Source organism: Urocampus carinirostris, chromosome 12 (assembly GCF_059441175.1).
Source record: "Urocampus carinirostris isolate Australia breed hairy pipefish chromosome 12, RoL_Ucar_1.0, whole genome shotgun sequence".
NCBI classification, from domain to species: Eukaryota; Metazoa; Chordata; class Actinopteri; order Syngnathiformes; family Syngnathidae; genus Urocampus; species Urocampus carinirostris.
In genome coordinates this window covers 28,410,046-28,423,151 of record NC_142360.1, presented here as the reverse complement: position 1 = coordinate 28,423,151, position 13,106 = coordinate 28,410,046, and the positions used below count along the sequence as shown (strand labels likewise).

At 39.4% G+C, this 13,106-nt stretch overlaps 1 protein-coding gene across 5 annotated transcripts in view; it reads left to right on the top strand.

Annotated features, from left to right (window-relative positions):
* eps15l1a (epidermal growth factor receptor pathway substrate 15-like 1a) overlaps nucleotides 1-12,830 on the top strand; it is a 41,263-nt gene extending 28,433 nt beyond the window's left edge. For 2 of the 5 annotated variants that reach the window (XM_088349089.1, XM_088349087.1), the window contains 10 exons: nucleotides 6-191; nucleotides 2,772-2,877; nucleotides 2,991-3,041; nucleotides 4,619-4,755; nucleotides 4,989-5,052; nucleotides 5,130-5,278; nucleotides 5,347-5,440; nucleotides 6,492-6,650; nucleotides 8,995-9,011; nucleotides 10,455-12,830. In XM_088349089.1, coding sequence (XP_088205215.1) covers nucleotides 6-191; nucleotides 2,772-2,877; nucleotides 2,991-3,041; nucleotides 4,619-4,755; nucleotides 4,989-5,052; nucleotides 5,130-5,278; nucleotides 5,347-5,440; nucleotides 6,492-6,650; nucleotides 8,995-9,011; nucleotides 10,455-10,601 — 1,110 coding nt within the window. In that variant the 3' untranslated portion in view covers nucleotides 10,602-12,830. Of the gene's footprint in view, nucleotides 1-5; nucleotides 192-2,771; nucleotides 2,878-2,990; nucleotides 3,042-4,618; nucleotides 4,759-4,985; nucleotides 5,053-5,129; nucleotides 5,279-5,346; nucleotides 5,441-6,491; nucleotides 6,651-8,994; nucleotides 9,012-10,454 lie in introns of all 5 variants that reach the window. The other 3 variants (XM_088349088.1, XM_088349085.1, XM_088349086.1) reach the window with 2 other exon arrangements.
* The last annotated feature ends 276 nt before the right edge of the window (nucleotides 12,831-13,106 follow it).

The following is a 13,106-nucleotide window of genomic DNA, read 5'->3' as shown; positions in this document are numbered from 1 at the left end:
TGCAGGCACGCAGTAAGCTGTCTCAGATCCAGGACAACCACCAGGAAGTTTCCAAAAGTATTGAGCAGTACAACAGCACTTTGAATGGAACCCATGGAGGAAGCATGACGAATCTGGCGGACATGAGTGAGGGCTTCAGCGACAGGGAGAATGGAGCGTTCCACTCCTTGGGGACGGCCTCACAGCCAGAGGTGGGAAATTCGCTTCGTTCTATTTCTTTTCTACGTTTGTAAATGTACATGCCTGATTCTTCCGAAGAGTGCCTTTAAATACGTCAGGAACTTTGCTGGTTTAAAACAGTACATCCCAGAGAAAATAGGGTAACATAATCAAAATCCTGTGCTTCAGTGTCTGATGTCAATATGATTGCCAGCTGATATTTCTGCTAATGAAAAAGTAGCATAATTGTAGTTTGAATTCATATTTCTTCGCAAATTTTTATTCTTATTACTGAATATTCCAGACTAGTTACCACTGGCTAAAGATATTCTGAGCTAAAGAACGCAATCTCTATCAATACAGGCCCGCATAGGCTGTGGACCTTAAAAAAAGCCTGCTATTGGGAGTGGGGTCAATTAAAAGTTCAGAGGCTAGCGGCTATATTGAAAATAATTTTACGATTCAACGGTGTGGAAATGCTTTTAGGTAGATTTTTTTTAATCTGTCGGCATTATCGTGTGTTTTGGAGTAAATATTTTACACGGTTGGATTCACTGGACGGTACTAGATCTAATGAGGCCATGTTTGCAGACAACCATCCTATTTGTTGACTGCCAGGGGACATGATTGGTGTGCTATGCCGGCTTTATAGTTTTCGGGTATCCTGTTCCAGACTGATCCTGATGTTTCTGTGATCAGTACATTTTGAAATAGTCATAATATATAGAATCCCAAGAGTTTAAGCTTTCCAATGACATCTGGCATGACTTATATCAGTGACTGGTGACATAGTGAAGCTACGACTTTGCTTCTCAATGGTCTGACAGCCTGCAGATCGCCAGCCTCCCTTCACAGTATTTCATACTGTATTTTGAGGGGACACAGGCTGTGCGTTCCTCTGCATCACGTTTAGAAGGAGCTGTGTCCCGCGCCTTTGTCGTGCCGCCGAAGCGACGCATCTCTCTCTCTCTCGACTCTCTCTCGCTCACCCAATCCCCCAGTCAGCAGGTCTTTGATCAAATCGCACCCCCGCCCCCAAAAAAACCCAAATATAAACTAATTTAAGATAGGTACTGGGTTTCTCTCCCAAAAAATTAATTTAAAATAGTGTTGGATTTCAATTTGTTCTCTCTTTCTCTTTCTGCCTTGCTCTCTCATTCAGTAAGTAGGCAAGTCCCCTCTAATAATGGTCAACAAAAAAAAAAAAAGGTGCGGCACTACTTCGTGGATTTTCACTTTTAACAGGTGGTTGTGGTCCCAAATAACCGTGAAAACCAAGGGGTTGCTGTATATTTCAACTTAAGCATCCACAAATCAAGTCTTCAATTTATACTTCTAAATTGAACAGCAGTGAAAGTTCTCCATCAAAAAACGCTACTTTTCGCTTTCTGTATCATCGGCATCAAGGATTAGGATTTTAAGCTAATGCAATTTGGTCCGTCAACACGAAAATAAGCAATGACAAAACTCAGCACAAAACCCACGTCTGTGTCGCAATTTGGCAAAATTCTCCACAATATGGTTGCCCTGGTGCTGTTGTCTAGAAATATAGGGCTCACTTTTTACGTTACGCAACGCTTATTGGCATTTTCTTTCCACGTGGTAGTTAATATGTGATCGTTTTCCTATTTGCTCCGGTAGTCTCTATCTCAAATGGTCACATGATCTTAAAACATGTGGTGTAAACGCTGATGGTGCCAGGTATTTGCCGGGTTCAAGTCTGCGGCCTAAGTTCGGGTCCGGCTTGTACAAAGACAAAATGATTGTTATTCTTAAATTTGAGCATGTGGCTTTTAATCAGGTGCTCTCTATAGTCTAGAATTGAAGTGTAGTGCCCCTAACTGTAAAATAACATAATGACTGCAGCTTTGTATATATGTTTAAAAAAAAAGAAAAAGAAAAAAAAGTAACGGCATATTATAAAAAAAATACAGGTAATTATTCCCCTTGTGCATTGCCAGCCACACTTTCCAATTGTTTTGATTGCACATGAGAAAATCAGCATAGCGTTCCTCACAGTCAATGAACTAAATATATTGGACATCACTTCTGTGACTGTCATTCCTTTTTATCAAAGTATTTCCCTCACTAAATAATATGTAAAAGAAGTTTCAAAATCTGTAAAATAAGAAAATGTAAAATATCACACCTCAGTGAAGCATTGGTTGCGTTGGATTAAAATGTATTTCACTTGTGGTAAAACAATAAATAAGGTTGAGAAAGATGGTTGTATTTACTTCCTGGGTTTAAAATAAGAGAAACTAATGCTTCTATATAGCACTGGTAGAAATTTGATCTTGTGCATCCAGCCTGAATGGGATAAACAAGCTCTCACTTTAGATGAAGATTATTTTACTTGTAGCCTTGCATTGTAAAGAAAAAAGGGCACTCTTTGGTTGATTTTGACTTTGAAGCTTGTAATTGGTCAGAATGTGCTGTGTAACATATTTTGATGGGGTGAATTTTTTTGACCCTAGTAATATGTGGATTTTGAAAAATCCTTAAAGGTAGTATAACATCCCTTTTTAACTTTAGTCTGGGATGAGTTAACAGGAATAGAGAAGAGATTTGAAAATATGAATATTTTTTTAACTTCATAACTTTTTTTGTAGGAGGATCCATTCAAAGGGAAGCCATCAGTGTTCAACAGTCAGCCTCAGGAGCTCCACGTGGACCCTTTTCAATCGGAGGACCCTTTCAGGACGGACCCTTTCAAAGGTTCTTGTCAGCCTCGGCTTGTTCTTTGGCTTCTGCTCTTTTTGTTGGCACGGTTTCCCCTTCGCTCTCTGTATTTCAAACTTTTTTCTGTTACAATCTTCCTCCTCCTCCAGGAGACCCTTTCCAATCCGACCCCTTTGCAAAGCCGCCAGCAGCTTGCGCAGGTATTCGCTTTTACAATTTCGTTCTCTGGCTTGGAGGATAATATATCACATTTTTATTAGGGAAGCACAATTTTTATTGGGTGGATGACAGAGTACAGTGAGTTTTTTTTTATTTTTTTATAGCAGTACTTCTCAAGTGTTTTCTGTCATACCCCCCCCTAGGAAGAAGAAACCAAATCATTATAAATGATGACACTGTTTACTAAGAAAGGGTGTACGATAATTTTGGCCCTCACAACTATCGGAATAATAGAAAAATGTACCCCATAATTATTCATCTGCCTTCACACTAAAATATTCAATCAGCCGATACTACGAGTTAGAAAGTTTCGAAGCATTTATGGATTATTTTTTTATACTGTAATAGTAACACTTGGTCTCCTCTGTATCACTTTGTCATGTGCGCAAGGGATGGGAACACTTAAGATCAGTCGCATGGCTCTGCATGTCTATAGGCTGTTGTGACTGTGCTGGCTTCTGAATTTTAGTCAGTAAAGAACATTAAGAGTTGTTTTGAAAATGTTTTTGTCACACTCCTCCGTATATGTTAATGTAAATGGTCTGCATTTATATAGCGCTTTTCAGGTCAATGAAGACCTCCCAAAGCACTTTACAATGTGCTTCACAACAAGTGTCTTATTCATGGCTCAATATGTTACTTTTCTGTACTAGACATTTCCACACTAATTTTATTTTTTAATGTAAGAAATGGACGTAAATGAGTGCATTTTTAGGGATGTTTTAGCCTACAAGATTAAAATCCGGTGCGGCTTGTACAAAAACAATTTTTTTCCTCAACACTGTGCTTCTAATCAGGTGCACTCTGTAATAAGGAGTTTATAGTAGTTTTACTTCTGCAATCGTAATGGATATTATTTCACACGGCAGTGCAGAATAGCAGTGCTTAAATGTTATGACAGGCCACCTCTAAATCTGTGGCAAAGATGGTTGCCTGTTGATAACAGGTCATTTGAATTTTTTTTTAAATGATTAACAAAGGTAAATAGAATGAGAGATTTTAGCCTGTTAATATGTAGAGTGTATGTTACATGTTTAGGTAAAAATGATATGAATTGCAGAACATAAACAGATGTTTGGTACCTAGTTGGAGGGAGGGCATAGAATATAATGACAGTCATCACTTTTAATCTATTCTACAGATTGTTAAAGAAAAAAATAAGTTTGCTAACTGATTAAGTTTATAGTTCAATCGACACGAAGGATAGAATTTTGAGCGTCCTCCCCAAGCCCTTTATTCTATTAAAATCTCCTAGGTTGCAAAAAGCAGCATAACATTACAGGTTGTGGAAATCAAAGATCACCAACCCGATTGGCAAAATATGATGATAACAATACATAAGCTCATAAGAATAGTCAAAATAAAGAAAAACATGGCGCAATAATAGTTAAAATAACCCAACCACGGCATCCTAAGGGGTCTTCCATGCATGTATACAATAGACAAAATATAACCACATCGTCAGCAGGCAAAATAAAAACAAATGTCCGAAAAAACTTTCAACAATTTACTCATCAGTAACATTTTAAAACCTTTGCTCATTTTTTTGGCATTGCAGATCCATTTGGTGGCGACCCGTTCAAAGAGACTGACCCATTCAAGGCATCATCTGAAGATTTCTTCAAGAAGACAGCAAAGATGGACCCTTTTGATACAACTGACCCCTTTAGCAAGAGCGCCACGTTACCCTCCAAGGTGGTACGTTCAGCTACAGAATTTCATCATCTTAAATGATTTCAAATAGTTAAATAGGTTTAGGACACATTCAAAAGATTTTCTTTTCTTTTTTTCCTTTTTTTCCGTGACGTAGCAAAAGTGCAATAAGTAAACCGCGATACAGCGAGGGATTACTGTAATCGGAACCTTTTGATAGTAGTGTCCCTTTCCTTTCAAAAATGTCTCACACTATGAAAATACTTTTTCAGCAGCAAGTGAGTCATTTCACGAGTCCCGACCCATTCTCCTCTGCGAACCACAAATCCAAAGGCGCAGGTTTGACATCTCCCATCAAAAATGAATGAAATCCCAGAAAGTCTGTGGCTATTATCTTAACTGCGGTGCTGTTTCAGATTTATTTGGTGCTTTGGATCCATTTGGCAGCAGTTCATTCAGCAGCAGCGGTAACAGCAGCTCGGCTGGTTTTGCTGACTTCAGTCATATGGCCAAGCCAAGAGACCCATTTGAAGGCCGTGCCAGCTGGTTGCCGGACCACCAGAAGGTAAAGACCGACAGCAGGGCATTCACAATTAGCGAGGGTACATCAAATAATATTTTCCATGTGGCCAGGCTGCGTTTTCGGATGATCCATTCAGTAAAAAGAACGACACTCCAGCTCTGCCCCCCAAAAAGGGAGTTCCTCCAAGGCCCAAACCCCCCAGCGGTAAGTTGAACTTATAAGAAGCACTTAATAAGATGTCTACCTTTTATTTATATTTTCATAAGTCTCTCAATGAAACATCAACTTACAACTAATTTTATGATCCTTGTTCATAGCTATGGGACTTTGTTCTATTGTATTATTTGTCAAGGACCCACTCTGGGTGGTGCAGTGCAAAAACACAGATTAGTGCAGAACCTAAGGTCTTTATCCATACAAGGTTTGGTACATGAGAAGTCAGGTAGTGGTCCAAAATGCAGGCCTGGGGTCTGAGGTCCAGGTCCAATTCTGGCAGGGAAGGTGACAGTCCTAGAGTTCGTCAGGCAGTAGCTGTTATCCGGATGGGCAGGCAAGGGTTCGGTACACAGGAATAACAACAAAGCTGAGATAAGAGTGCTTGGAACATGACAAGGAAGGCAATGGACTAGCACAGAACCAAGGGGACACTGTTTAAATAGTAATGTGGGATTGGTGGGGAAAAGGGGCTTTCAAGTAGAAATCTTGAACTTAATATTTTGTAAGGTGAAAGTCAGATTCAGATTCAGATCTACTTTATTGTCATTCTAGTACACGTGTATACAGAACGAAATGTCGATACATCTGACCCGCACAGTTTCCTTGAATGTACAGATATAAGTAAAAGTTGTATTGTATTATGGCTACGTATAGTATTTTACCATAGTGCCGATAGTGCAAGAGGAGTAGCTAACCAGATGTGCAAAATGGGCAGTCAGGTTAACAAGTCAGGTAAACAGTAACATTAACACCTAAGTTCTTGTAAAAAAAGAACAGCTAAGTGATTATGTGGTCAAAACCCCACCTAGTTCTTCTAGAAATTAATTAAGATAATGTACAATCAGTTCGTCTTTATGTCTTTTTCTTTTGAGCAGATGTTCCAGTCTTTGGTTGCACACAATATAAACATGCATCATGCAAAAAAATAATTGTGCGCAAGTGGTAGAAAGGTTTCAACAGCCTAACATTATCCTAACCTTATTATTTGGTGAGTTGTGTGCCGAATTGTAACCAAATGGTTACAACCATTTCTTTTCAGGTGAAACGACTCCGGTGAACATCTCCGAACCCCCCAAGTCTCAAACTGACCCCTTCCAACTATTCAGCCGTGACCCTGCTGACCCTTTCCAGAATAAAAAAGGCGTAGGGGATCCTTTCAGTGGAAAGGACCCTTTTGCACCACACACATCAGCACCAAGTAAGAATGTTTAGGCTCTTGCAACCTTCTCTTTTACAATAATAATAATAATAATAATAATGAATATAGTAATAACAATAATAATAATAACAATAATAACAATACATTGTATTTCGAAGCGCCTTTCAGGACACCCAAGATCACTGTACATATGAGTAGGACACAACAATAAACGAAGAGTAAAATAAGCAAGTAATACATATCCAATTAAACACATTATAGTTAAAAGGGGGGGAGGGATGAGGCATATGGTCAAGAATAGGTCAAGACTGAAGATGTGAGTTTTGAGTCTGGATTTGAAGGTGGACAGGGTCGCAGAATGTCGGAGGTCAGGTGGCAATGAGGTGCTTGATCTTGTTATCACTAGAAGTAGCACAGCAAAGCCATTTGGGTTTCCTACATAGAATGCAGAAAGGGCAGCCAACTGACTGGATTAGTTTCACCATTGATCTGCAAATGAAGCGAAGTCTTGTGTGAACCATTTAGTAATGACCACAAAATAATTTTTGGCGGGGGACAAGTGAATGTGCTTTCTGCTCTTTTACACTGTTGCGATGCTATGTTTTCTAATCTTCTTTCTATCTGAAAAGCCCATCCAAAGACAAGGGTTGCGAATTAGCTCTATGCTAAGTACTCTGAATGCAACACATCAAATGTTTTTCAATATTTATTACACTGTCCCTGACAAATTATGAATATGTAAAACAAAATCTGATCAATAAAATACCCACATTTCTTTCTGTGATTCAATTTATTTATGTAGAGCCAAATACACAACGGGGTCACGGAATCTGCAAACAAGGGACATGCTGCACTTGACTGGTGTTTCAGTGCTTCAGTTCTTCATTTCTCTCTGTTTGAACATACTTGGCACTTCCATGCCGCCTCCTTCCTGCTTGTATTAGTCCACACAGCGCTTTTGTATCATAATATAACTGTAGTAGTATTTTTGTTGTATTTCTATTGTATTTTTTTTTATAATCAGAATGATAATTTAGCAGCACGGCGGCGCAGTGGTTAGCGCTTGTGCGGCACAGTTCATGTCATGGGAACCTGTCGTGGGTTCAAATCCAGCTCCAGACTTCCTGTGCGGAGATTGTATGTTCTCCCCGTGCTTGTGTGGGTTTCCTCCGTGCACTCCGGTTTCCTCCCACGTTCCAAAAACATACATTTCAGGTGAATTGGCCGGTCCAAATTGTCCCTAGGTGTGAATGAGCGAATGACTTGTCTGTCCCTGTGTGCCCTGCGATTGGCTGGCAACCAGTTCAGGGTGTCCCCTGCCCACTGCCCGGAGATGGCTGGGATGGGCTCCAGCCCCCCCGCGACCCTAATGAGGATAAGTGGTACGGCTAATGAGATGAGATGAGAATGATAATTTATGCCGCATTTACAGAACAATGGTGACAAGATAGGCCGTTGAGTTGTTAGTTTTAAATAACTCAGCCTTTTGGTTGTCCGCTGGTCATTCTTGAGGGGTAAGAAAATTCCTGGGACGTAGCGTTATTTCATGTAAGCTACGGAAATTCTTTAATGATTATTTTAAGGCAACATTTGTTGTTTTTCTTTTTAAGTCGAAGTCATATGTAAAGGTGTCGCACAAAAACACCCAGAAAGCAGCGTCTCATTGATATTTAGTTGCTAATGGGCTCATTACCTATTATATAATTCTTCAAACCATTGAAGTATGCACTCAAAGTACTGTAAATAATGAAGTATACTGTCATTTACAAATTATTTTAACTTCTATTCAATTATAGACACTGCAAAGTCAAGTTACTTTAAATCAAAGAGATTAAGCCGCTACGCTCTTGCGACATTTTAAACATTGCGGCTTCAAATACAGTACAGCTTTTTCTTATTTTTCTTCATGACTGCACCGAGAAAAACTGCATGCTGCTCTTTTCCTCGACATCTGTGCTCTAAATCCAAAACGCCATCTTGAATGGTCACATGATTATAAAACATGTTACGTAAACAGAACAGAGCAGCTGAAAACTATGCAACCACGACGCCGATGGGGTTCTGCAGCAAAAGGCGTCAACGCCAAATTCCCCCCGTGGTTGGTGCCGGGTTTGTAACGGACTTAAAATGTAAGAAAAAGACTTGAATTAGTTCATTTTGATGACTTTTTAAGACTCAGCTTAAAATCTGGCGTGGCTTGTACAAATAGAACATTGAGTTTTCTCTTAAATTTGAGCATGCGGCTTTTAATCAGGTGCGCTCTGTAGTTTGGAATTTACCGTACATTACAAGGCAGAACATGGGGCATCCAACCTTGTGATGAAATGAAGCTTGTGCTACTCAATTTATTTATTGCTAACGTGTGTTCTTTCATTTTTTACAGGAACGGACAAAGTTAAGGTGAGTTGGACTTTTCGATTTATCGGCTTTAAAAAAATAAAAAAAAGATTCTTTAAATCAGTGGTGGGCAACCCAGTCCCCGAGGGCTGCTTGTCCTGCAAGTTCTTGAAGGTTTCTCTTCTGGAACTCAGGTGAGACAAATTATTTTATCATAAGAATGTGTTTATTTATAATGTGATTAATATATTGCAAATTATCAGCTTGATGGCAAGCTGGCTGGAGCTTGTGAACAATCCCACTGATAGTAATCCCCTGAGTTGAAGAAGAGAAACCTCAAAAAACGTTTTAGGCGTCTTCCTGAAAATAGTATTTGTCTACAGTTACTAGTTACTTCATTTTAAAAGTAATTTCGTTACTCCCTATATTACTGACATGCAAAAGTAGCACATTACTTTGAAAGTAACTATCAAATTACAACTTACCGTGTATATACTCACATTGAAGCCGACCCCCTAAAACTGATTTAAAATAGCCACGTAATAAAAGAAATACAAGAAAACATGTGCACTTACCTGGGGACGCAGTGAAGCCTTCAAATTTTTTGCTTGTGCAATCTTGACAGCTTGCACATGAACACCAAGACACTCCATATCCATTTTGTCTCTGGGCTTCAAACCAATAGAATATGTCTTTCTCCATTCTTAGGTATGGTCCAAGATGTTTTCTTTTTCTCCAGGCATCATGTACGGCAAAAATGATATTACAAATAAAAATACCAAAATTTATCACACTTTTACCGTGAATTCTGTACTCACATTTGCCCAATTAATTTCATTGTTCCTGTATAACCCCTTCCTCACACACTGTCTACCATTTGCTACTGTTGACACAACCAAATATGCACATATAAACTAGGGCTGCACCTAATGACTATTTTAATTGTTGACTAGTCACTACTTGATGTAAATGTGTGTCGAAAGTGATAATAAACACAAGAAAAATTCGAACAATGAAAAATTCTACTTTTATTGAACGTACTGTGTTTTTGTTCAAAAAGGAAATAAAAATGTACTATGTAAAACCAATTGGGCACAGTGCTCTGTCAGTGGAGACAGAAATCCATAAATCAGGGACAGTCAACTAAATAATAAATTAAAATCAAGTAAACATTTGTTATCTCTTTAAACCAAGAACAGGCTCGTTGGCAGCAATAGAACAATACATAAAACAAACTTTTTTCGAATTTTGTGAGGTGATCAGTGGTCAACTCTGAATTCTGTAACAAGTACTTAATCATTCTCAAAAGTTTGAAACCAAATGATTTTAACTACCAATGTTGGTTGTTTAAAAAATACTGCAGGACACGTGGCCCTCAAAGAGCAGGTTGGCCACCTCTTCTTTTCATTAACGCGTCATTTTTGACTCGACATTTACCACAGATCTGCATTTTTGGCATTCTTTTCGTTTGTTATCTTTGATTAAATGTTTGCTTGTATTCTTCAGTTTAACAACGAGGCCCAGCAGTTGGAGTGGGCCAAGCGGGAGAGCGAGCGAGCTGAGCGGGAACGCCTCAAGCGTCTCAGACAGCAGGAGCAGGAAGACCTGGAGCTCGCCATTGCTCTCAGCAAGGCCGAAATGTCTAACGCGTGACAAATGCGGTACCAGTCTGACACTGACTACCAACATGACCCTTGAATATTATCCTAACACACACGGTTAACACCTCATCTTCAAAAAACCTACTCTCCAGGGTCTTGCGTTGTGCCAAGGCGACTTTTACGAGGAGAGCATCGTTAGCATCAGCTAATGCCTGAATGGAATTAGAAGAGCTCCATTATCATCAGAATCATTATTGATTGACTGTGTGACTGTGTTGAGAAGAAGATAGGTCGTCCTAACGTGTGTCACTTGTGGACAGCAAAATGAAGGACTGATATTCGGGATGCGGTGATATCAGCACATGTTTTTTACCGTCTATTCCTTTCCTTTAGATCAAGTCAAGTCATGTTTATTTGTATAGCCCTTAGTCACAATACGTCTCAAAGGGCTGCACAGGTTATAGCAAACCACAGACTATTATTACAGACTATTATTACACCATCCCCTGATCTAAAACCTACATGAGGGCAAAGAAAAACTCAAAAACCTCAACATGAGGAAAATGAAGAAACCTTGAGAAGGGACTGCACATGTGGTAATCCCCTTTCCAGGATGACCAGGCTGCAATGGATGTTGCAATAACAACAGATAAGGGGTCGGGAACCCTATGAGTACATATGGCTTAGCGATAAAATAGAACTTGGGCAATATTTTACAGTACAGTAACAAGCGGAGTGGATTGTCACATGTGCAAGGCCAAGACAATATTAACTTCTTAAAGGGTTCAGTCCAGTATATATAGAATACAATTTTCGCTACAGTTAACAGAGAAGCTGTCACACAAACAGACCCTGTTTTGGCTTTAAATGCTAGATAATTCTTTATATGGAAGCTCATGAAACATTATTTGTTAATTGTTGAGACACTCTCTGGAGGAAAGCCACAAAACAAACTTTAAATTCCAAGAAGTTCTGGCAATTTGATTGGGTAAGATGTAGGAATGGTCGGAATTATGAACAGGGCGCGTGCACTTTTTCTCACCCAGCTTCGTCTGCACTGAAAGTAAATACGTTGGTATCAGTATTTTGTGACATTTTTACAAAAGAACTTTGCTCGCACCTTCTTTTGAAATCATTATTTAGTTCAAAAATGACAATGAACCTCAACACTCTTAGGGAACTGCAGAAGGAAGATACATTTTAAAGGGTGCGTTTATATTGATATGGGACACAGGCTTTGGCATTATTATTATTTCATAGATTTTAGCAAATCATCAAACATCACACAGCGAAATAAAATGTGCTGTAGAATTAGCTTTTGCCTTAAAAATTGGGTATGGGTTTATTTTTGTCTTCAATACATATGATATGGCTCTCTCAAAAATAATGAGAGTATTTTTGCTTTGATGACTCTTTGGGTCGAACAGGTTCCCGACCCCTGCTTTAGATTTTCTAACGCTAGGATCACACTACAGGAATATTTGATTTTTTGTCATAAAGGTGCCCTGTATCTGATCTGTTAAAGTTCCTCTGAACGGCACTAGCCATCACATGAGAAATGCATAGAAGTCACAGAAGGTCGTATGAAAGTGACATTTAGTTGTAAATGTGGATGATTTCACCCAAAACTCTGAATTGAGCATTAAGCTCTGTAGTGTGAACCCAGCCTTAGAGGCAGTGGGGGGCTGATTGCGTCTTCTGAGTTTGTATCTGTCAAGTTTAAACTTTAGTAAACCCTCAAAATAAGGCAAGAAGCCAACCATGGATTTTGAACTTGCCAGGAGGACCAGGAAATGATCGGTCGGATACGAAAATTCCATCTTTTCCCAAAGCCCTCCTCTGGGCCCCCTATTTAGATTAAATCTTCAAGGTTATAAAAAAGATCAGCCCTTAAATGTGTGAATATCAGAGAACAGCAACATGAATCGGCCGATTGCGACAATGATGCAATAGTCGAAACAACGGACAACAGTGACTCAAAGTGAGGAAAAGGCATCCCATGAATTTTCCTCTGCACTAATCCAATAGTAAAAACAGAATAAACTTATCAGTATCATTCATACATACATACTGTATGAATAATTTGGGGATTAATGCTGTGATACCAGAAAACCAATGCTGGACATTAATGCTTATTATGTTATCTATCTATCTACCCTGGTCATATCCCTCGAGAGGGGTGACTGACAGCAAGACATACACATACACAAAAACAAAGAAAATGAAAAAAGGGAAAAAGTAGCAAAAAACACACACAAACATTTTTGGGGACCATGGCCAACCCAAATGCCCAAACACCCAAACAAGTTAAGCACCTCGGTAACCAAGTTGGTTATGCTTTCGTCCCTCCAGATGAAACGGGACACAAGAAAGCGGCCATGTCCCTAGAGTCAGGATGACAAAACACACTCTTCTGTTCAACAGCAGGGCCTGACAGCTTTCTCTGGTTTACCCCTGCCGCATCATACGGGTGCCCTGCCCATCCCTTAGAACACATCGAAACATCCCACTATCCTTTTACAACACCTCTCCACTCATTCTATCACCAACAAATTAT